This window comes from Trachypithecus francoisi, unplaced genomic scaffold (genome assembly GCF_009764315.1).
Source record: "Trachypithecus francoisi isolate TF-2019V2 unplaced genomic scaffold, Tfra_2.0 Lachesis_group1, whole genome shotgun sequence".
In the NCBI taxonomy this organism is placed as follows: domain Eukaryota; kingdom Metazoa; phylum Chordata; class Mammalia; order Primates; family Cercopithecidae; genus Trachypithecus; species Trachypithecus francoisi.
In genome coordinates this window covers 151,487,972-151,509,537 of record NW_022681454.1, presented here as the reverse complement: position 1 = coordinate 151,509,537, position 21,566 = coordinate 151,487,972, and the positions used below count along the sequence as shown (strand labels likewise).

General features: G+C 38.2%; 2 protein-coding genes across 2 annotated transcripts; both read left to right on the top strand.

Annotated features, from left to right (window-relative positions):
* The first annotated feature begins 7,303 nt into the window (after nt 1-7,303).
* Nucleotides 7,304-12,971, top strand: FGA (fibrinogen alpha chain). Its single transcript, XM_033215537.1, has 5 exons — nt 7,304-7,430; nt 8,504-8,629; nt 9,089-9,272; nt 10,402-10,547; nt 11,144-12,971. Exons 1-5 carry the CDS (start codon nt 7,377-7,379, stop codon nt 12,743-12,745), a joined length of 2,112 nt encoding a protein of 703 aa, XP_033071428.1. The 5' UTR covers nt 7,304-7,376; the 3' UTR covers nt 12,746-12,971.
* Nucleotides 12,972-13,177: 206 nt separating this feature from the next.
* On the top strand, nt 13,178-14,313 carry LOC117086052 (fibrinogen alpha chain-like). The gene has a single exon (XM_033215538.1). It carries the CDS (start codon nt 13,547-13,549, stop codon nt 14,111-14,113), a length of 567 nt encoding a protein of 188 aa, XP_033071429.1. The 5' UTR covers nt 13,178-13,546; the 3' UTR covers nt 14,114-14,313.
* Nucleotides 14,314-21,566: the final 7,253 nt, after the last annotated feature.

Genomic DNA, 21,566 nt, shown 5'->3' with positions numbered 1-21,566 from the left:
ATGTTTTCCTTCATAATTTGTTCTCCTTACATCACAAAGCTGTGGTAAGGGTCAAGTGAGATAATATATGTAACTGCTTCAGAGACAATAAAACAAAAAGAACGTTTTTTTTTACTCTTGTCGTTTTTTACTCCTAAGATTGGTATTGCTGTGTGGGATTTGAATTATGTTAAGTTTGGAAATATAATTTTAAAACTTTAATATTTGCTTTTGCTTTCAAATAAAGCTTTAAATTTGGAATCATATTTTTATTTGCAGAAAATGTATAAAGGTACTATACAGCATTCACTAGCTTATCACCTAGTTTTCTTTGTCTTTTCTTTTCTTTCTTTCTTTCTTTTTTTTTTTTTTAAACGGAGTCTCAATCTGTTGCCCAGGCTGGAGTGCAGTGGTGTGATCTCAGCTCACTGCAACATCCACCTCCCAGGTTCAAGTGATTCTCCTGCCTCAGCCTCCCAAGTAGGTGGGATTACAGGTGCCCACCACCACACCCAGCTAATTTTTGTATTTTTAGTAGAGACAAGGTTTCACCATGTTGGCCAAGCTGGTCTTGAACTCCTGGCCTCAGGCGATGCGCCCACCTCAGCGTCCTAAAGTTCTGGGATTACAGGCGTGAGCCACCATGCCTGGCCCCGATAGGCATGAGCCACTGCACCTGGCCCCAGTTATAGGACTGAGCCACCATGCCCTGCCCCAGTTTTCTTTAACGTTAGTGTCTTACATTACCATAGTACATTCGTCAAAACTACGAAACCAACTTAGGTACCATGCTACTGTGTAACTTCCACACTTCATTCAGATTTCACCAATTTTTACACTACTGTCCCTTTTCTGTCCAGGACCCCATCCAAATACCACATCACATCTAGTTGTCACATCTCCTTAATCACCTCTGGTTCCCTGTTTCTTAGTCTTTCTTTGTCTTTTCACAACCTTCATAAATTAAGGAAGTCTGTTCTGGTGTACCAATCATGAATTTTGTAAAATGTCCCTCAATTTAGGTTTCTCTGCTGTTTTTCTCACTAACTTTTTGTTGAATTTTATCTAAGTAAAATTTTTTTGTAAAACCTTCCATTAATATAGGGCCCAATAAATACCGCAGATAATTAAATGGATCTTGGTAATTGACTTACCCCTTTTTTTCACATAATTCCATGTTTGTGGAAATTCCACATGCCTTGCAGATGATATTTCTCCAGTTTTTAACATGTCACTGTTAAATCAACACCAACCAACAGATTTTGTTTGCCAATCTTTAATAGAAGAACCACAGGGAAACCAGCCTAGCAATGTGCTGAATATCATGGATTTAATAGGTACAGTGTGAGAATGAATCTATGTTGCTGATATTAATACATCAATTGATTATCTGTATAATAGTTTTACTTTTCAAAACTAGCATTTAAGTTTTAATACATGTTAAGTGCAAAAAATTAGTAAATCTAGATCAAGCACATTATAGATAAGTTAATCTTGAAAAATCAATTATGTAATTGATATTGCAGTTAAAAATGAAAAGAGATAAAACAGTAAGAAAAACTCAAAGACTAATTTCACCTCTCTTTCTCTCCCTCTCTCTCCACACACACACCCACACACACACGCACACACTTATAACTACTTAATGAGAACTTGATTAAAAGTACTTAAGTAAAAGACCATGAAAATTATTCCTAAGGATAAAAAAATTATTATTATATTATTGGAACAGAATAGATCTTAATCTCAAAAATGATAAAAAGTTATTCAATTACGTGGTCATTAATCTAGAGTCAGTTCAACTATAAAAAATAAGGTGGGTGCCTTTCCTGAATAAAGAGATTAAAGAGAAATACAGTGTGATGGAATAAATCAAGATCACAAAAGGCTCTTTTTTTTTTTCTCCTCGCGTTCTTAAGTGCAATTCAGAATCACTTCTGGGTATTAAGGAAATTTCTATTTTATCTTTGCAGCTGTAACTTCCAGGGAAACCATTGAGGTCAGGAAATTGATGAGTTCTGAAAATAAACATTAAACACTCCATTAGTCACACCTATATAAGTCATCCTACCAGTTCATTTACCTTTCACAGTAAGCATCTTCGTAAACACAAACTTTTGCAACACCCTTGAGATGCACGAGACAAATAGAGAAAATAAGATACACAAGCTGGTAATCCCAGATACTTAGGCAGCTGAGGTGAGATGAGCCCTTGAGCCCAGGGAGTTCAGGTGCAGTAAGCCATGATTGCGCCACTACACTCAGCTTGGTCAACAGAGCAAGATGCTGCCCCTAAAAAAAAAAAAAGAAAGAAAGAAAAAGAATAAACTACAGAAAGTTAAATAGCTTTGCCAATGTTGTCCAGTGAATTCATTAGATCAGACTGTATTTATAAATGCCAAAATCTTGTAAATTTTCATAATTTAGTCATTTCAAAATTTAGAAAATAATTTTAGTACTTTCCAAGAATGCACTTAATATTGTTTTAACAAAATAGTTCATGTCAAAGTACCATTATCTTCTTGTTATTAGGATACCAAATGTCTTTGGAAAGAATGTACAGATTCATGTAGATTTTTATGATAGATGACACAAGAATTTTTCAGAAGTGTCTTGTATTTTGAGGCCTGAATTAAATATTTTAAAGAAATATCTCACACAAACAAAACAAAGAGCAATACATAAATGATATATCACTCTGCCGTGTTTCCCAACAGAACTCAGCATGTAACGTACAGATTTTTCCATTGTTTTATATTAGATTAAGCCATATGAAACTGCAGATATTATTGTTTTGACTTACAAAATATCAAGTTTACATAGTTTAACTTAATTCTCAGCTGTATAATGTATTTGACTTGCTCGCCAATTGTAAGCGACTTGAAAGTAAAAGACCATACATTATTTTCCTTTCTATCTTAAGCACATAGTATGCAGGACTAGAGAAATAATATACGTAGGGTAAATGATTGCTAAATTTAGACAAATGAGTGAATGAGTGAGCTGCTCTCAGAAATCAATACATTTAATTTCTGGCATCTGCCCAGGGTAAGACAAATACTCCATTCAAAATAACGCTGTCATTTTGTTTTGTATTTTTAAGTTGTATTTATACAACTGCAAATATCTAGATAACCGGTTATATATTTTACTTTTCCTGTGGAAGTTGTGATGAGTAGATATAGTTTAAAACTGAAACATACAGCTATAGAATTTCTACTCTTTCTGTTTACATTATATACCATACAAATAAAGCTCTTAAAACTAGTAAAAACTATTCCAGTCATGCTAAAAGTTATGGTATAACAAATATGTAAATTCATGCTCTTAAATGTTTATATTAACATTTATACTTAAATGTTTATATTACATTAACTTAAAAAATATAGATATATCAAACATCCTTCTCATTAGAGCTAAGGGAAATAGGATGTAGTTATCTATAGGAAAAAGACAAACCTGGTGCAGCGGCTCACACCTGTCATCCCAGCACTTTGGGAGGCCGAGGTGGGTGGATCACCTGAGGTCAAGAGTTCAAGACCAGCCTGGTCAACATGGTGAAAACCCGTCTCTACTAAAAATACAAAAAATTAGCCAGTCATGATGGCGGGCACCTGTAATCCCAGCTATTCATGAGGCTGAGGCAGGAGAATCGCTTGAACCTGGGAGGCAGAGGTTGCAGTAAGCTAAGATCGTGCCATTGCACTCCAGCCTGGGTGGCAGAGCAAGACTCCATCTCAAAAAAAACAAGAAAAAAGAAAAAGGCAATGCACAGCAGATGATAATTTAAGCAACTGAAAATTTCTTCAATTTTTTTCCAGTTTTGCACTTTAAAGATACCCTTATTGTCACATGCTTTTTAAAAAATGATACTTGTATTATTTGTTGCCTATTAATTTGCATAGTTTTCCATCTAAACAAAACCTACTCCTCCAAAGCTTACAATACAGCCTGTTCATGGGGCAGAGAGCCCAGCCTGGTGAGCAGCCTGCAGTGTGGGGCCAAAGAGTGACCTACAAAAGTGCCTCATTAGGGACTCCTGGCACTAGAGTCAAAACAAGGAAACATTTTATTATGGAGCATTGGGATATTCTAGAAAAAATAAAAGCTACTGTTTCTAGAGCTCCTGCTGTGTATGGCCAACATTTTACACATACCATTTTACGTAACCTTCACAGCAATCCTGCAAGACAAATATCATCATCTCATTTATAGTTCAGAGAATTTAAATAGCTTGCCCATGTCACTTAGCTGGAATCCAGGCCTCACATGCTGGAAAGCCCACCATGCATCGCCACCACTGTATGGTGACAGCCTTCCATTTCTCCAGCAGATACTGAGCAGCAATTGCTCTATGCCTGGCATTTGTGCTAGTCCTTGTGCCTTGGCCTCAGGAAGCTTAGTGTAGGCAAGACACAGAATAAACAAATACCTTCCCAAATACACCTTGTCCAGGAGTTATAAGGTGCAGTATGGAAAAACCAAGCAGAGTCAATGGAATGACATGCGAGAATGGCAGCCCTTTAGATCAGGTGGCCAGAGAAGGCTCTCTGAGTAGGTGCTGTGTGAGCAGAGGCCAGGATTAAGAAAGGGCGTGAGATGTGCTATTCTGAGAGGCAAGGATAAAGCCCTAGGTGGCATCCTTGGAAACACCCTGACATGGCACTAGGGTGGTGGCATTCAACCAAATTGTTTCTGTTAATTTACCTTCAATCAGATTACGTTCAACCGACTCACCTGAGGCCTACCAGGTTACTCTCGGGAACTTCTTTGCTATATACCATGTTCACCTCCCAAAGGTGGCACTTCTTGTGGGCAAAGGAAAACGTGTGCAGAGATCAAGCCTCGCCTTCCTAGCTAAGCCTGACATTTTGCCAGTGCGGTGTTGTGAGTGAGTATAACCCAGTTTTTCATGGAATCATTGCCCTGTGGAACCTGGATGGGGCTCTGGGTCTTCCTCCTTGCTCTGCAATTAGCTCTAGAAATCATAGCAAGCTGCCTCAGGGGTGAGCTTGATCAGACAAGGAGCCTTCCATAGAGCAGACAGTGCACTGCCTTGCACCAGGGCTTCCAGCCATTTTTAGAAAGCTTCACACGTCTGCAGTGCTGGGGGAGGCAGCCAGGCAACTTCCCATCATTGGAACCCACTCATGCTTTCTTGCTCAATGAGGGCCCACACCTTTTGGGGAGAATATAAAGACCAATAAAACATTTCAATTCTCAAGTTTATGATCTAGTTGAGGAGACAGACAGTACTCCTACAATGATAAATGCCATTAGTGGTGCACACTCTAAGGAAGTATGAAAGAACATGAGATTGCTCCTAATTGGACATTGAATCAGGTACCCTGCAAAATGTCTAGCAAAGAACGCAAGACTTAGTAAACATTCAATACACATTAGCTATTACTCTTATTAGGATTGGCTTCACACAGGAAGCAGAATTTGAGGCAAGGTAGGATTGCCAGATAAAGTAGAGGATGTCCAGTAAATTTTGAATTTCAGATAAACAACAAAAAAATTTTAAGTGTGTCTCAAATATCACATGAGACATACTTATACTAAAACAGATTTGTTGTTTATCTGAAATTCAAACTTAACTGGGACACCCTTATTTTTATTTGCTATTTGCACCAACTTAATACATCTGGCAAATCTAAGCTGAATTTTTTTTTTACTTTTATTGAAGTATAACCCCATTATTTAGGTTGTACAGCTTGATGTTTTTTTATTTTCCTTCAAAGGGGAACTTCTCTCTGATTGGTGTTTTGATACACATAAACATTGTCGAATGATTACCACAATTAATCTAATTAGCACATAAAACACCTCATATCGTTACCTTTTTTGTGTGGTGAGAAGACTTAAGATCTACCTTTTTAGCAAATTTCAAATATGCAGCACAGTATTAGCAACTATAGTCATCATGGTGCACTTTAGACTCCAGAACTTACTCATGTTGCATAACTTTGACCAACATCTCCCCCATTTCTCCTATGCCTCAGGCCCTGGCCACCACCATTCTACTCTTTTCTTCTGTGAGTTTGACTATTTTAGATTTCACATGTAAGAAAGATCATATAGTATTTGTCTTTCTTTTCCTTTCTTTCTTTCTTTTTTTTTTTTTTTAAGAGGGAGTCTCACTCTGTGGCCCAGGTTGGAGTGCAATGGTGAAATCTCAGCTCACTGCAACCTTCTCCGCCTCCCAGGTTCAAGTGATTCTCCCTGCCTCAGCCTCCCGAGTAGCTGGGATTACAGGTGCCCACCACCACAACTGGCTAAGTAGTATTTGTCTTTCTATATCTGCTCTTTTCACTTAGGATAATGCCCTCTAGGTTCATCTGTGTTACTGTAAATGCCAGAATTTCCTTGTTTTTCAGGGCTGAGTAATACTCCATTGTGTATATATACGCCACATTTTCCTCACCTCCTCGTCCATCAGTGGACACTTAGGTTGTTTCCATATCTCGGCTATTGTCAATAAAGCTGCAATGAACATGGGAATGCAGGTATCTCTTCAAGGTCCTGATTTCATTTCTTTTGGAAATACACTCAGAAGTGAGATTGCTGGCACAGAAACAGGAAAGAAATGGTATTTTTCATGGCACTTTATGATCTCCCATAATTCACTGAGTACTTCCTATGTGACGGTCACTGTTCTGAGGGATTTACAAGAATTAACTCATTTATTCTTCATAAAAGCATGGGGTAGCTTATCAGCATCCTTATTTTATAAATGAGGAAACTGAGGTATAAAGAGGTAAAGTAACTTGTCCAAGAACATAGAGCAGGGAAGTGGTGCAGCTTGGATTACGAACCTAAGATGTTTGGCTCCTGGGGCTGCTGTCATCTTAATATTTTAGATAGAGAAAAGTAATCTGTTCTAAATAAAGTTATAGAAAGCCTTCAGGACCAGCCTATCACCAAAGTTATTTTTTACAAACCAGATCACCCAACCCTAATTTCTGCATAAAGTGAAATATTGTTTGCTAAATCACCAATACTGGGGGCTACAGCTAGCTTAACTAAGCAACTTCTGTATTCTTTCACGTATAGAAATATGGATATACCCTCCTATGCTCCTCTTTTCATTCTCAAAGCCACCCTGTTCCTGGAATGTGAGATCTTCTCCTAATCGTTGGCTGGAGAATCAAATGCTACCTTTGCAACAGCTTATCGGAAGCAAACAAGCTGAGGGGAATTGAGCAAGAATTTCTGGGACACCAACAGCATAGGAGGAACAAAGGATGTAGAGGGAGGGTTGACTGTCTACACAGGACAAAGCCAATGATTAACCAAACCTCCCGCAGATTTAAATGGGATGGGAACTAGGAGTGGAAGCAATCCTTTCTTTCAGCTGGAGTGCTCCTCATGAGCCAGCCCCACCCTTAGAAAAGATGTTTTCCATGAGGATCGTCTGCCTGGTCCTAAGTGTGGTGGGCACAGGATGGGTATGGTCCTTTTCATTTTCTCTTCTTGCTTTCTCTCTGGTGTTTATTCCACAAAGAGCTTGGAGGTCAGAGTCTACCTGTTCTATGTCATGACATACTCTTAGCTTTATGAACTCCAGGCCTGGGAGGAAAGCTCCTGGATGGGATTGACACCTCAAGAATACAAGGTAATATGACCCCAAGAGGAAGATCTTAGATGGATGAGAGTGTACAAACTCACAAGGGAAACTTTAGCATCGGTCATTCAGTCTTACTACATTTTGTTTTGTTTTGTTTTAAAAAGGGCAAGAATTCTTTGCCATCCTTGTAGCTATAAAGCCTTGGTGCATTGTAATGCTAGTTAATGGAATAAAACATTCTACGGTAAGATTTGTTTTCTTTAATTATTAATTTTTTGCTACTTGCCCATAATAAACAGAACTTTCAGTTTTCGTACAGTTTTGCTGAAAGGTTATTTTTGTGTTTGTCAAAACAAAAGAAAAAGCAAATTAATTATCTTTGGAAACATCTTTGCAGTATCAGAAGAGATTAGTTAGTAAGGCAATATGCTTTTAGGAAGTAATGGTATTCTTTAAGATTATGAATCCATCTCTTAAGGTTACATAGAAACTTGAAGGAGAGAGGAACATTAAGTTAAGATAGTGTAGGTTTTTTCTACTGAAGCAGCAATTACAGGAGAAAGAGCTCTATAGCTTTCAACTTTCTTTCTGTCTGCAGTCATTAGTAAAAATGAAAAGGTAAAATTTAACTGATTTTATAGATTCAAATAATTTTCCTTTTAGGATGGATTCTTTAAAACTCCTAATATTTATCAAATGCTTATTTAGTGTCATACACAGTTAAGAAATTTGTACACTTTATCTCCTTTAATTCTCATAACAATTCCATAAAATGGGTCTTGGGATTTCCATTTGAAGACAAGAAACCTGAGGCTTGCAGAAGCCCTGTGGCTGGTGTCCTTAATCTTTTTGAGAGTGCCATCTCTTCCTGGGAACTTACAGGCATGCCAGTGTCTCCTCTTCTGGCTAACATTGCTGTTGCTCTCTTTTGTGTATGTGAATGAATCTTTAAAGACTGCAGATACTGGTGAAGGTGACTTTCTAGCTGAAGGAGGAGGCGTGCGTGGCCCAAGGGTTGTGGAAAAGCATCAATCTGCCTGCAAAGATTCAGACTGGCCCTTCTGCTCTGATGAAGACTGGGTAAGTAGTTAGCTGGGGAAGCAGGAAATTCCTTCCCTCTGTTGCTAGAGGGGCTCACAGGCTGACCCGATTGGTCCCAGAACTTTTTAAAATAGAAAATAATTGAATAGCTCCCTACATACCAAATAAAGAAAAGGAACCTACTAGCAAGAGCACTGTTTAATTACCTCCCCAACTCTGGATCATTAGTGGGTGAACAGACTGGATTTCAGATGCATGGTCAGGCAAAACTAGGCACCTGCGTATAGTGGCCTCAATTTCCTGGCATCTAATTTATGGCTAAGTGGAACGTCATTCCAGAATTTCTCTGCAACCTCTAACTAGTCCTCTTACCTACTTTTAAGCCAACTTATCTGGAAGAGATAGGGTAGAAAGAAATGGGGACTGCATGGAAACATGCAAAATTATTCTGAATCCAAGAGATAGATCCTTACTGTAATTTTCTCTCTTCACTTTCAGAACTACAAATGCCCTTCCGGCTGCAGGATGAAAGGGTTGATTGATGAAGTCAATCAAGATTTTACAAACAGAATAAATAAGCTCAAAAATTCACTATTTGAATATCAGAAGAACAATAAGGATTCTAACTCATTGACCATTAATATAATGGAAATTTTGAGAGGCGATCTTGCCTCATCCAATAGTAAGTATTACATGTTTACTGCTTTAATTTTATAACAGAAACAACAAAAATCCTAAATAAATATGATATCTGCTTATATCTATGTTAATTTCATCCCAAAGTACTTAGTGTAGAAATACATGCCTTCATAACATCCCTGAAAATTTTAAGGGGGAGCTTTTGTTTTTGTTATTTTTTCAAAGTAGAAGATGTTAACTGAGATTGTTTAAGGTCACAAAATAAGTCAGAATTTTGGATTAAAAACAAGAATTTAAGTGTGTTCTTTTCAACAGTATATACTGAAAACAGGATGGGTCAGACTCTTTGAGTTGGATATTTTTGTTTCTGCCTTGCAGAAGTGAAAACTAAGAGGTCAAGGAACTTATTTAAAGACACAAAGCTGGGAGTTCAACCCTCAGACTCCACTGAGCTGATTAGGTAGATTTTTAAATTTAAAATATAGAGTCAAGCTACATCATCCTCAGAGTCTACTCATTAGGGTTAGGAAACATCGCATTCACTCTGGGCATGGACAGTGAGTCTAGGGAGGCCTCAATTTCTGAAGTTTTACTTTGCCTTTTTATACCTTCACAAACACTTGACATTTAAAATCAGTGATGCAACACTAGCTGGCAAGTGAGTGATCCTGTTGACCCAAAATAGCTTAGGAACAATTTCAGATCTATAGATAAAAAGAAAAATTCATCAGTAAGAAAATCCAATATATTCAAGTCCCTTGATTAAGGATATTATAAAATATTTGGAATGCAATCAAACCAATTATTTTAACTCCAAATTACACCTTTAAAATTCCAAAGAAATTTCTTCTATATTTATTTGAGATTACTAATTGCTAATAGGACATCTTAACTGAGATTCATGGATGGCTGCAGGGCATAACATTATCCAAAAGTAAAATGCCCCATAGGTTTGGAACTCACAGATTAAACTGTAACCAAAATAAAATTGGGAATATTTGCAAGCTAGCTTCTTTCTTTCTTCCTTCCTTCCTTTCCTCCCTTCCTCCCTTCCTCTCTTTCTCTCTTTCTCTCTTTCTTTCATCTCTCTCTTTCCTTCCTTCCTTTCTTTTGCTGGCAATTACAGACAAATCACTCAGCAGCTACTTCAATAACCATATTTTCTATTTCAGACCGTGATAATACCTATAACCGAGTGTCTGAAGATCTGAGAAGCAGAATTGAAGTCCTGAAGCGCAAAGTCATAGAAAAAGTACAGCATATCCAACTTCTGCAGCAAAATGTTAGGGCTCAGTTGGTTGATATGAAAAGACTGGAGGTAAGTATGTGGCTGTGGTCCCAGACTTCCTTGTTTATGAATAACAGGAAAAAGGAAGGCGATAGTTATGCATTGAGTGTCTACTATATGCAGAGAAAAGTGTTATATCCATCATCTACCTAAAAGTAGGTATTATTTTCCTCACTCCACAGTTGAAGAAAAAAAATTCAGAGATATTAAGTAAATTTTCCAATGGCACATAGATAGTAAATTTCGAAATCAAGTGTTCAGTCCCTGTCTAATTCCAAAGCCCATTACATCACCATGCCTCTGAGTCTTCAGTCTGAGTTTCACCAAGGATCATTTAATTAGCTTTTCCTTTGAGAGGGAGTAGCACCTTACTCTTGATCCATTCTGAGACTAAGATGATCAAAGAGCATTCATTGCTTATCCTGGCTAGCCGTGCAATACCCAACATCTCTTCCACTGAGGGTGCTCGATAAGCAGAAAACAGAGAATATTAAGTGGTAGGTCTCCAAGTCAAAAAAAAAAATGAAACTAGTTTCCAGAAGGAAAATTAACTACCAGAAACTCAATAGACATAGTTTATGTATTTGTATCTACATTTTCTCTTTATTTTTCTCCCCTCTCTCTAGGTGGACATTGACATTAAGATCCGATCTTGTCGAGGGTCATGCAGTAGGGCTTTAGCTCGTGAAGTAGATCTGAAGGACTATGAAGATCAGCAGAAGCAACTTGAACAGGTCATTGCCAAAGACTTACTTCCCTCTAGAGATAGGCAACACTTACCACTGATAAAAATGAAACCAGTTCCAGATTTGTTTCCCCCAAATTTCAAGAGCCAGCTTCAGAAGGCACCCCCAGAGTGGAAGGCATTAACAGACATGCAGCAGATGAGAATGGAGTTAGAGAGACCTGGTGGAAATGAGGTTACCCGAGTAGACTCCACCTCTTATGGAACAGGATCAGAGACAGAAAGCCCCAGGAACCCTAGCAGTGCTGGAAGCTGGAACCCTGGGAGCTCTGGAACTGGAAGTACTGGACACCAAAACCCTGGGAGCTCTGGACCAGGAAGTACTGGAACCTGGAACCCTGGGAGCTCTGGACCTGGAAGTACTGGAACCTGGAAACCTGGGAGCTCTGGAACTGGAAGTACTGGAACCTGGAACCCTGGGAGCTCTGGACCTGGAAGTACTGGAACCTGGAACCCTGGGAGCTCTGGAACTGGAAGTACTGGAACCTGGAACCCTGGGAGCTCTGGAACTGGAAGTACTGGAACCTGGAACCCTGGGAGCTCTGGACCTGGAAGTACTGGAACCTGGAACCCTGGGAGCTCTGGACCTGGAAGTACTGGAAACCAAAACACTGGGAGCCCTAGACCTGGTAGTACTGGAACGTGGAATCCTGGCAGCTCTGGACATGGAAGTGCTGGGCACTGGAGTTCTGAGAGCTCTGTATCTAGTAGTACTGGACATTGGCACTCTGGATCTGGAAGTTTTAGGCCAGATAGCCCAGGCTCTGGGAACACCAGGCCTACCAACCCAGACTGGGGCACGTTTGAAGAGGTGCCAGGAAACGTAAGTCCAGGGACAAACAGAGAGTACCACACAGATAAACTGGTCACTTCTAAAGGAGACAAAGAGCTCGTGGTTGGTAAAGAGAAGGTCACCTCTGGTAGCACAACCACCACACGTCGTTCATGCTCTAAAACTGTTACTAAGACTGTTATTGGTCCTGATGGTCACAAAGAAGTTACCAAAGAAGTGGTGACCTCCGAAGATGGTTCTGACTGTCCCGAGGCAATAGATTTAGGCATAGGTACTCTGGATGAGTTCCGCCATAGGCACCCTGATGAAGCTGCCTTCTTTGACACTGCCTCAACTGGAAAAACATTTCCAGGTTTCTTCTCACCTATGTTCAGAGAGTTTGAGGCTGAGTCAACGGGTTCAGAATCCGGTACCTTCACAAATACAAAGGAAACCAGTTCTCATCACTCTGGGGTAGCTGAATTCCCTTCCAGTGGTAAAACTTCAAGTCACAGCAAACAATTTATTAGTAGCACAGCTTACAACAGAGAAGGCTCCACATTTGAAAGCAAGAGTTATAAAATGGCAGATGAGGCTGGAAGTGAAGCCGATCATGAAGGAACACATTCCACCAAGAGAGGCCATGCTAAATCTCGCTCTTCCAGAGGTATCCACACTTCTCCTTTGGGGAAGCCTTTCCTGTCCCCCTAGACTAAGTTAAATATTTCTGCACAGTGCTCCCATGGCCCCTTGCATTTCCTTCTTAACTCTCTGTTACAATTCATTGAAACTACACTTTTTTGGTTTGTTTTTGCGTTAGACTGTAAGTTCCATGGGGGCAGGGCCTTTGTCTGTCTCATCTCTGTATTCCCAAATGCCTAACAGTACAGAGTCATGACTCAATAAATACATGTTAAATGGATGAATTACGTCCTCTGAAACTCTATTTGAGCTTATTTAATCAAATTCTTTCACTAATCAAAGTGTGTGCTATTAGAATTGTCACCCAATTGATTAATCACATTTTTAGTATGTGTCTCAGTTGACATTTAGGTCAGGCTAAAAACAAGTTCTGTTAGTATTAATTGATGCTTAGCTACCTGTACTGGTTACTTGCTATTAGTATGTGCAAGTAAAATTCCAAATCCATGAGGAAAATCCCCTTTGCAATTTGTAGGTATAAATAAGCCCTTGTTTGCATAAGTTCTATCTCACTGTAAGTGCAGCCTTCCCCTATGGAGGGAAGAAAAGGAGGAAGAATGAACGGAAAGGAAGGAAACAATATTTGCCTTCTTTAATCTGAGTCGTGCCTATCTTTGTAAAGTTAAATGAGAATAACTTCTTCCAACCAGCTTAATTTTTTTTTTAGACTGTGATGATGTCCTCCAAACACATCCTTCAGGTACCCAAAGTGGCATTTTCAATATCAAGCTACCTGGATCCAGTAAGATTTTTTCTGTTTATTGTGATCAAGAGACCAGTTTGGGAGGATGGCTTTTGATCCAGCAAAGAATGGATGGATCACTGAATTTTAACCGGACCTGGCAAGACTACAAGAGAGGTTTCGGCAGCCTGAATGACGAGGGGGAAGGAGAATTCTGGCTAGGCAATGACTACCTCCACTTACTAACCCAGAGGAGCTCTGTTCTTAGGGTTGAATTAGAGGACTGGGCTGGCAATGAAGCTTATGCAGAATATTATTTCCGGGTAGGCTCTGAGGCTGAAGGCTATGCTCTCCAGGTCTCCTCCTATGAAGGCACTGCAGGCGATGCTCTGATTGAAGGTTCGGTAGAGGAAGGGACAGAGTACACCTCTCACAACAGCATGCAGTTCAGCACCTTTGACAGGGACGCAGACCAGTGGGAAGAGAACTGTGCAGAAGTCTATGGGGGAGGCTGGTGGTATAACAACTGCCAAGCAGCCAATCTCAATGGCATCTACTACCCTGGAGGCTCCTATGACCCGAGGAATAACAGTCCTTATGAGATTGAGAACGGAGTGGTCTGGGTTTCCTTTAGAGGGGCAGATTATTCCCTCAGGGCTGTTCGCATGAAAATTAGGCCCCTTGTGACCCAATAGACTAAAGGAGTGGGAGTGGGAGCACTCTGGTTTCTTTGCTGGAAAAGTGGAGAGGAAATAAGAAAGGTAAAGCATTGAGATTCTCTACAATCCAAAAAATTCCTAGGTGCTATTTTCTTATCCTTTGTACTGTAGCTAAATGTACCTGAGACATATTAGTCTTTGAAAAATAAAGTTGTATAAGTTTTTTTATCTTTAAATAGCTCTGTGGGTTTGAAAATTTTTATGAGGATATACCAAGGGCCATTCAGTACATCAGGAAAGTGTAAGGCAGAAGCTTCCCTCTCTAACCTTGAGGAGTGTTGGTTTGAGAACTTCTCTTCCCATACCACCCAAAGTCATAAGGCCATTGCAAACTAAAAAAGTTATTTTATCCATTTGATATGAATGGTTTGAAGCCAATATTTTAAGGTAAAACTCACTGAATCTAACCATAGCTGACCTTTGTAGTAGAATTCACAACTTATTATTACAATGCAGTTTATAATTGCAATATGTATTCATGTCTTTTGATATGGAGCAAATCCAGGAAGACAGGAGAAATATTCTTTCCTAAATAGAAATGAAAATCTGTCCTTTAAGCCCCTCCACTAGATACTGTAAGGCATACTTATTTTTTTTCCCAGGGTGTAACCAATTTCTTTCAAAAACACATCTAAAATTTTAAAACTATTTATGATTATTCAAAAAGCAGACAATTCACACATTAATAAATAATCTCTCAAGTATTGATTTAACTGCATTTTTCTAACAATCATAAACTATATTCTGTGACATGTTCACTATTACTAAATGTAAATCGTTAATAGAAAGCATCTCACTAAGTATCATCTATGCTATATTCAAAATTCAACACATTTACATTGGTCAATATTTGGTCCAAGTTGCATCTTTAATCCTGGTGGCCTTGCCCTCTGATTTTTAATTTGCATTCTTCTCTATTAAGATATATTTGCCATTTTCTCTTGAATATGTATTAAAATATCTCACGCAGTCCAGTATACCACCCTTTCTTACATAGCTTCTATTCTGATACGACTGCATTATTTCTCAAGGAAGGAAGGAAGGAGAGACAGAGGGAAGGAGAGGAGAAGGGAGGGAGGAGGAAAAAGGGGCCACAGCCTGGGGATCAAAAGGGGAAAAACCTTGCAAATGCATTACATATGAACCCCAGAGTTCTTGAATTTCCTTATGGGGAATTGTAAATCTCTGATACAAACCAAATGCTATACCTTCAAAATAGTTGGATACTTGGAAAAGAAATTCTTCAGAATTACATGAAGCTTCATTTCTTTCAGACATCAGAACTTCATGCTGTCTCTATCCCCACTCCACTTTCACTCACACGTATGCCTTGACAGAATTTGAGTTGAGACTAGAAAATATTTTGTTTTCCCGAATAGCACACTATTTAGGAACAGAATTGGGTCCTGGAATGAAAGTGATTATGAATGGGAAGGACCATTTATTTCTAATTATTTAGAAGATTTTGAGTTTATCAAAAGATTAGATAAACCTCTTTTAATTTAATAAATGGTAGTCAATATTAGCAGGCTCATGTGAACTGGAGATACAATTTGGTTGTGAGACAAGACATGACACATCTATTTTCCATTTCACCTTATCTTTATTTTCTATTTCATTTTTTCTGAAATTAAATATTAATTTAGCTCTGACTCTCATTCATTCAGAAGCCCATTTCAACTCGGTTTTCATGCGATTACCTTACGCTTGAAATTGATCTCCTTAAGTCAACACAACTTTGCAATTCTAAATTAAATGGGCTGCATTCAAGCCTCTTTCTACTTGATCTCTTTTAAATATCTGCTACTTATTTTGCCCTTATCCTGCCTCTCGGACCTGTCTTTTTGTCTTGGTTTCTATACCATTTCTTCCTGTCTCACTCTTTTCAGTGTTTTTAACTGGTAATTTCTTCTCAGACCACTTCTTAAATGTAGGGGTTTCTCACTACATTTACATTGGTACTCATCTTTATCATTTGAGATTAGGTTTGGCACATCTGATTTCAACAAGACAGAAATTCATTTCTTGCTCACAGAAAAGCCTATATAGGAGTATGTCTGCATAGTCTTCAGGAAGCCATCATTTTAATAAAAGACTTACATCCTCTGGTTCACCTCACAATCCAAATATGTCCTGTGGCAATCTGGAATATGGAGAAAACACAGAAGGGCAAAGGAGTACCTTCTCCTTTTAAGGAACTTTCTTGAGTGTTCTAAACAGCACTTCTGCTTATATCAGCAACAACTTAGTCACATAGATAAGCTTAGTTGCAGGAGAAGCTGAGGCAAGTTGACTTTTAGCTTGAGTACAAGTCTATCCTAACTGAAATCAGGATTCTGCTAATAAGGAAAAGAGGGAGAATAGATATGGAAGTCTGCAATTACCACTCTTGGTCAAACATGTTCTCACCCTACAGTGAGTACCCTTTCTCCTTGATTGATCTGACAATCACCATAGCTTCAACTACTATCAGTGGCCTTAAGCAGGAGGCAGACATTAAGATTAAGTTAAAACTTCTTGGCTTAGAATATAAACTCTTTCACAAATTGGTCCATTTTCAACCTCTGCAATCAATCATTCTACACATTAATTACACTGAATTTCTCACTGGCACTGAAATACTAGGTCCTTAAATGATTTTCTGCCTTTTCATAAACTACCTGGAAGACACCCATTCACGCCTTTACAAACAGCTCAAATAATGCTGCTTCTGTGAACCCTTCCCCAGTGTACCATAGAATGAGTTGAATTGTCCTCTAGGCCCTCATAGCTTGTTCTTATCTCAAAAATAGCATATTCCATCCCTAACTCTAATGTATTTATATTATTTGTGGTACTAGGTTATGAATTCCTTTGGGACAGAGCTCATTTATATAGTGTATCCTGTTCCACATAAAATGTCTCCCCATCCTAAGATTATATAGTCTTTCAAATACTTCCTTAATTTTAAAATGTTCTTTCTTTTTTCTGTTTTTTCTTTTGCACGTATATATTTAACCTATAATTTATTTTAATATGTCATGAAGAAAGTCTACTTTTGTTTTCTTGTGGATGGATAGCCAATTATACCTGGATCCTTTATTAAAGAAAGCATTCTTTGCCCATAGAACTAAAATGTCAATTTTTTTCTATAAGATTTTCTTGGGATCAATATATAAACTCTCTCCTGTGCTTATACCTTCTTGCTCACATTTCAATTACAGAGATTGGATGCAGCAGTCTCTATCCTATTCCCCACTTTTTTTCTTTTTTTTCCTTTTTTTTTTTTTTTAGTCTGTAAAATTGTACTTTTAATTTTTACTTTCTTTTGTTGTTGTTCTGGGACTACTTAGAGAAGTTTTTCTTAATTTCCAATTTTCTCATTTTAAAACCCAATTTGTTATTTTTTAGGGGGTTAGAGTGAGTCACTTTCAATCATTAGTTTTCAAGTATTTAATAAATATTGTTAATTTAACCAACTGTTTCATTCTAAGCATTTTAGATTTTCTTAATTAATTAATTAATTAATTTTATTACAGTGGTACAATCATGGTTCATTGCAGCCTCTACCTCCTGGGCTCGAGCAATTCTCCCATCTCAGCCTCCTGAGGAGCTGGGACTACAGTCACACACCACCATGTCCGGTTAATTTTTTCCCTTTTTGTAGAGACAGAGTCTTGTTATGTTGTCCAGGCTGGTCTTAAACTCCTGGCCTTAAGCAATCCTCCTGTCTCAGTCTCCCAAAGTATAGAATTTTTAAGGTTTTCTTTGTGGACAAGTTTGCATTAACTTTTGCAAATGTTTCATTGGTGAAAAGAATGTATATTATCACATCCATATGTTATAATATTCCATATTACCAAGCCTGTCGATGGTATTGTTTAAATATCTCCATATCTTTTCCTTTTTATGTATCTTTTTTTAAGAGACAGAGTCTCACTCTGTTACCTAGGCTGGAAGAGTGCAATAGTGCAATCATAGCCCACTGGTGGCTCAAACTCCTGGCCTCTTGCCTTGGCCTCCCAAAGCACTGGGATTATAGTTATGAGTTTTTCATCATGTTTGTGTGTGTGTGTGTGTGTGTGTGTGTATAAAAAGACCTCACTGTGGTTTTGTGCGTCTGTGGTCTTTGCATTTTAGGAATTCTGCTTCGTACGGTTGGCTCCTTCCTTATACAGTGCATGAAAGTTTGGCCGGGCGCGGTGGCTCAAGCCTGTAATCTCAGCACTTTGGGAGGCCCAAACGGGTGGATCACGAGGTCAGGAGACTGAGACTATCCTGGCTAACACGGTGAAACCCCGTCTCCACTAAAAAATACAAAAAACTAGCCGGGCGAGGTGGCGGGCGCCTGTAGTCCCAGCTACTCGGGAGACTGAGGCAGGAGAATGGCGTGAACCCGGGAGGCGGAGCTTGCAGTGAGCTGAGATCCAGCCATCGCACTCCAGCCTGGGCCACAGAGCGAGACTCCATCTCAAAAAAAAAAAAAAAAAGAAAGTTTATGATTGTTATATCTTCTTAACAAACTGTACTTTCTATCATTACATAATGTTTCTCTTTTTTTCAGTTTCTCCTTTTGGAATTAAATTCCATCTTGTCAAATATCAATATTGTCATCACTTTTGATTTTCTTTTCTTTGAATTTGCCTACATATCTTGACATGTCATTTCATTTTCAACATAACTTTTGTCACTTTGTTTGGAAGACTTTCCCAAAATAACAGATGAATTTTTAAATATGATTTTATTTTACCGTTGTTTTCCCTTTTCTTGAGTTTTAGATATCCCTTTATTTTCAAGATTTATTCTTCATCTTATTTAGAATAGTGTTTATAAATAATAGATACATTTTAAAACTTAATTATTTTACATTTACTTAAAAATATTATTGTTTCCTCTTTCTTTAACTTTTACTCCCTTACTTACATAATATGGCCTCCCTCCATTAACATGCAAATTCTATTTAGGTTATCTATTTCAAAATAGTCCTTAGTTAAATGAATGGATTAATGAACAAAACAGATATGAATGTGAAAATTTTGTCAGGAAAGGACGTGGTTTTAAATATTTCTGCTAGAGAGAAAAACGTTGAATTGGGGTTTTTAATCCTGAGTCAGGAAAAGAAAAAACATCTGGCTAGATTTTAATTTTGCCTCCAGGTAAATCTATCTCCATCCTTTAGCCTGAAGCTGTCTTTGATGTTCTCCTTTAGTATACCATAGTATATGAGAAAAATATCATAATTCTTCTTTTCTTAGGTGTAGGAACTTATACCTAAAAAATATCTGGTACTTAACACAAGGCCTGACACATAATAATGACTCAATAAATTTTTGTGAGCTAAGAAATCTAAATGTTAAAAAGGAACTTTTAGGACCAGCTGCAGTGGCTCATGCCTCTAATCCCAGCACTTTGGAAGGCTGTGGAAGAAGGATAACTTGAGTCCAGGAGTGCAGGACCAGCCTGGGCAACATAGTGAGATCCTACCTCTACAAAACAAATAAATAAATAAGCTGCATGTGGTGTCGCATACTTATGATCCCAGCTACTCGGGAAGCTGAGGTGGGAGGATCACTAGAGCCAAGGAGATCAAGCTTGAGGTTGCAGTGGGCCATGATTGTGCCACTGCCCTCAAGCCTAGGCAACAGCGTGAAACTGTATCTCAAACAAAGCAAAACAAACAAAAAAGGAACTTATCTCTTTCAACTTTCTACAGAATGCATAATATAATGAAGTTAAGATTCAGGTTCTTATTAAAAGATATTATTGACATTTTAATCCAAGTCTTGTGTTTATGTATTTACTTTCAGTTCCTGGAAACTCTTTAGAATAAAGAATTTCAAGTTTCCCCCCAAATATGTGAATACTTTTAATGGATAATCAATTATTACTAGTGTTTTTTTAATGAAGGTGAGAACATTTTATGAATTGATTTTTCAGGTGAGTAAATAGTAGTTTAAGGAGGTGAAATAACGTGATGATAAGGAGGACACCTGAGGATGAAGCCCACAGTATTGTTCTTACAGGTTTTAACCACCTAAGTTCCATGCCTCATTCATTATTCATTCTGGGATAATGATACTACACTTCATAAATAAACATGACACTATTGTATATAGCATTTGCTTTTCATTATTGGCGAAGTGGTATCACTGATCTAATTATATTTTATCATAGGTTCCCCACCAAAACAAAATATATTTCCAAGTTAGTTAGCTGATGCTAGGGGTGCAGCTGGTGAATCAGAACAGAAAGACCCATCCAGCCAAGTTCACTAATCTTTTTCATGTCCTGAAAAGCCTGAAAGGAAATGCCAAGGTGTCAATGTAAGCACATGCAATCATAAATTAAAGCTTTGTTATATTCAAATAAAGTAATACAATGTTTACTACTTGCTGAAACAGCTTGGGAAGCAGCCACATTTAAATGTCAGTAGCCATGAAAATAACACAACTTGCTTGTGGATAACAAAATTTATACAGAAACCATTCTGAGATATCTTATAGTTGATGTATTTGTTTATGCATTCATCTAATTCACAGATTACCTCTTTTTAATGGAATTCCAAGTACTTCATAAATCTCACTTATAGAGGAAAATGCTTAATTAATTGGGGATGAGGGCTGGGAGGGCATTAAATATCACTGAGGAAAGCAGTATCGTGAAGAATTTGCGCCTGGGGTAATCTCAATTAATTCTTAAACATGAACAGGACATGATGTCTTCCATTTTCACATAGTAAGAGCAAGCATTCAAAATCGCAGAGGCAAGATAACTTAGAACCTGCCAGGTTTGAGCTGAGAATTGCTCCGTTACTAAACAGTAGTCTCCCTGTTAACCAGGTCATTGCTGGAGATGGGTACGTGGTTATTACAGCAGAGTACTCTGGAAAATATTTGCTAAATTCACCTTTGTCTCAATCCCTCATAGGTCTATGACCTCAAGGTTGCATGTCTACATAAGCTGTTGCAATACTGCACTTAAGTATCTCCTTTTGGCAAACAATGGGTGAAACTAGGAGAAGGACAGAGAGGTATTTATTAAGAATCTTGCAATTTCTCTGTGGCATATAAACTGTTCAAAATAAAAAGTTTGGGGCAGAAATAAATATAATTGAATCAAAAAACAAACAAAAAGATGTATCACCTGTTGATCACATCTTGGTTAGGAGAAGAAAAGAAAGGGTCTGATGGTGAATATCGGTACCAGTTAAGATTACTTGCATAAGAATGTGACTCCCAGTGTAATCACTTGCAAATTAAAATATTTGTATAAATAGAGGAAAATACCATGTTTCTGATTGCTATCCCACATATTACATAATGAGTAATTCATATAAAAGATGACTTTGCTAATGGAAAATTGAGGAAAAGGCCAGGCGCGGGAACTCATGCTTATAATCCCAGCACTTTGGGAGGTTAAGGAGGGCGGATCACTTTAGTCCAGGAGTCTG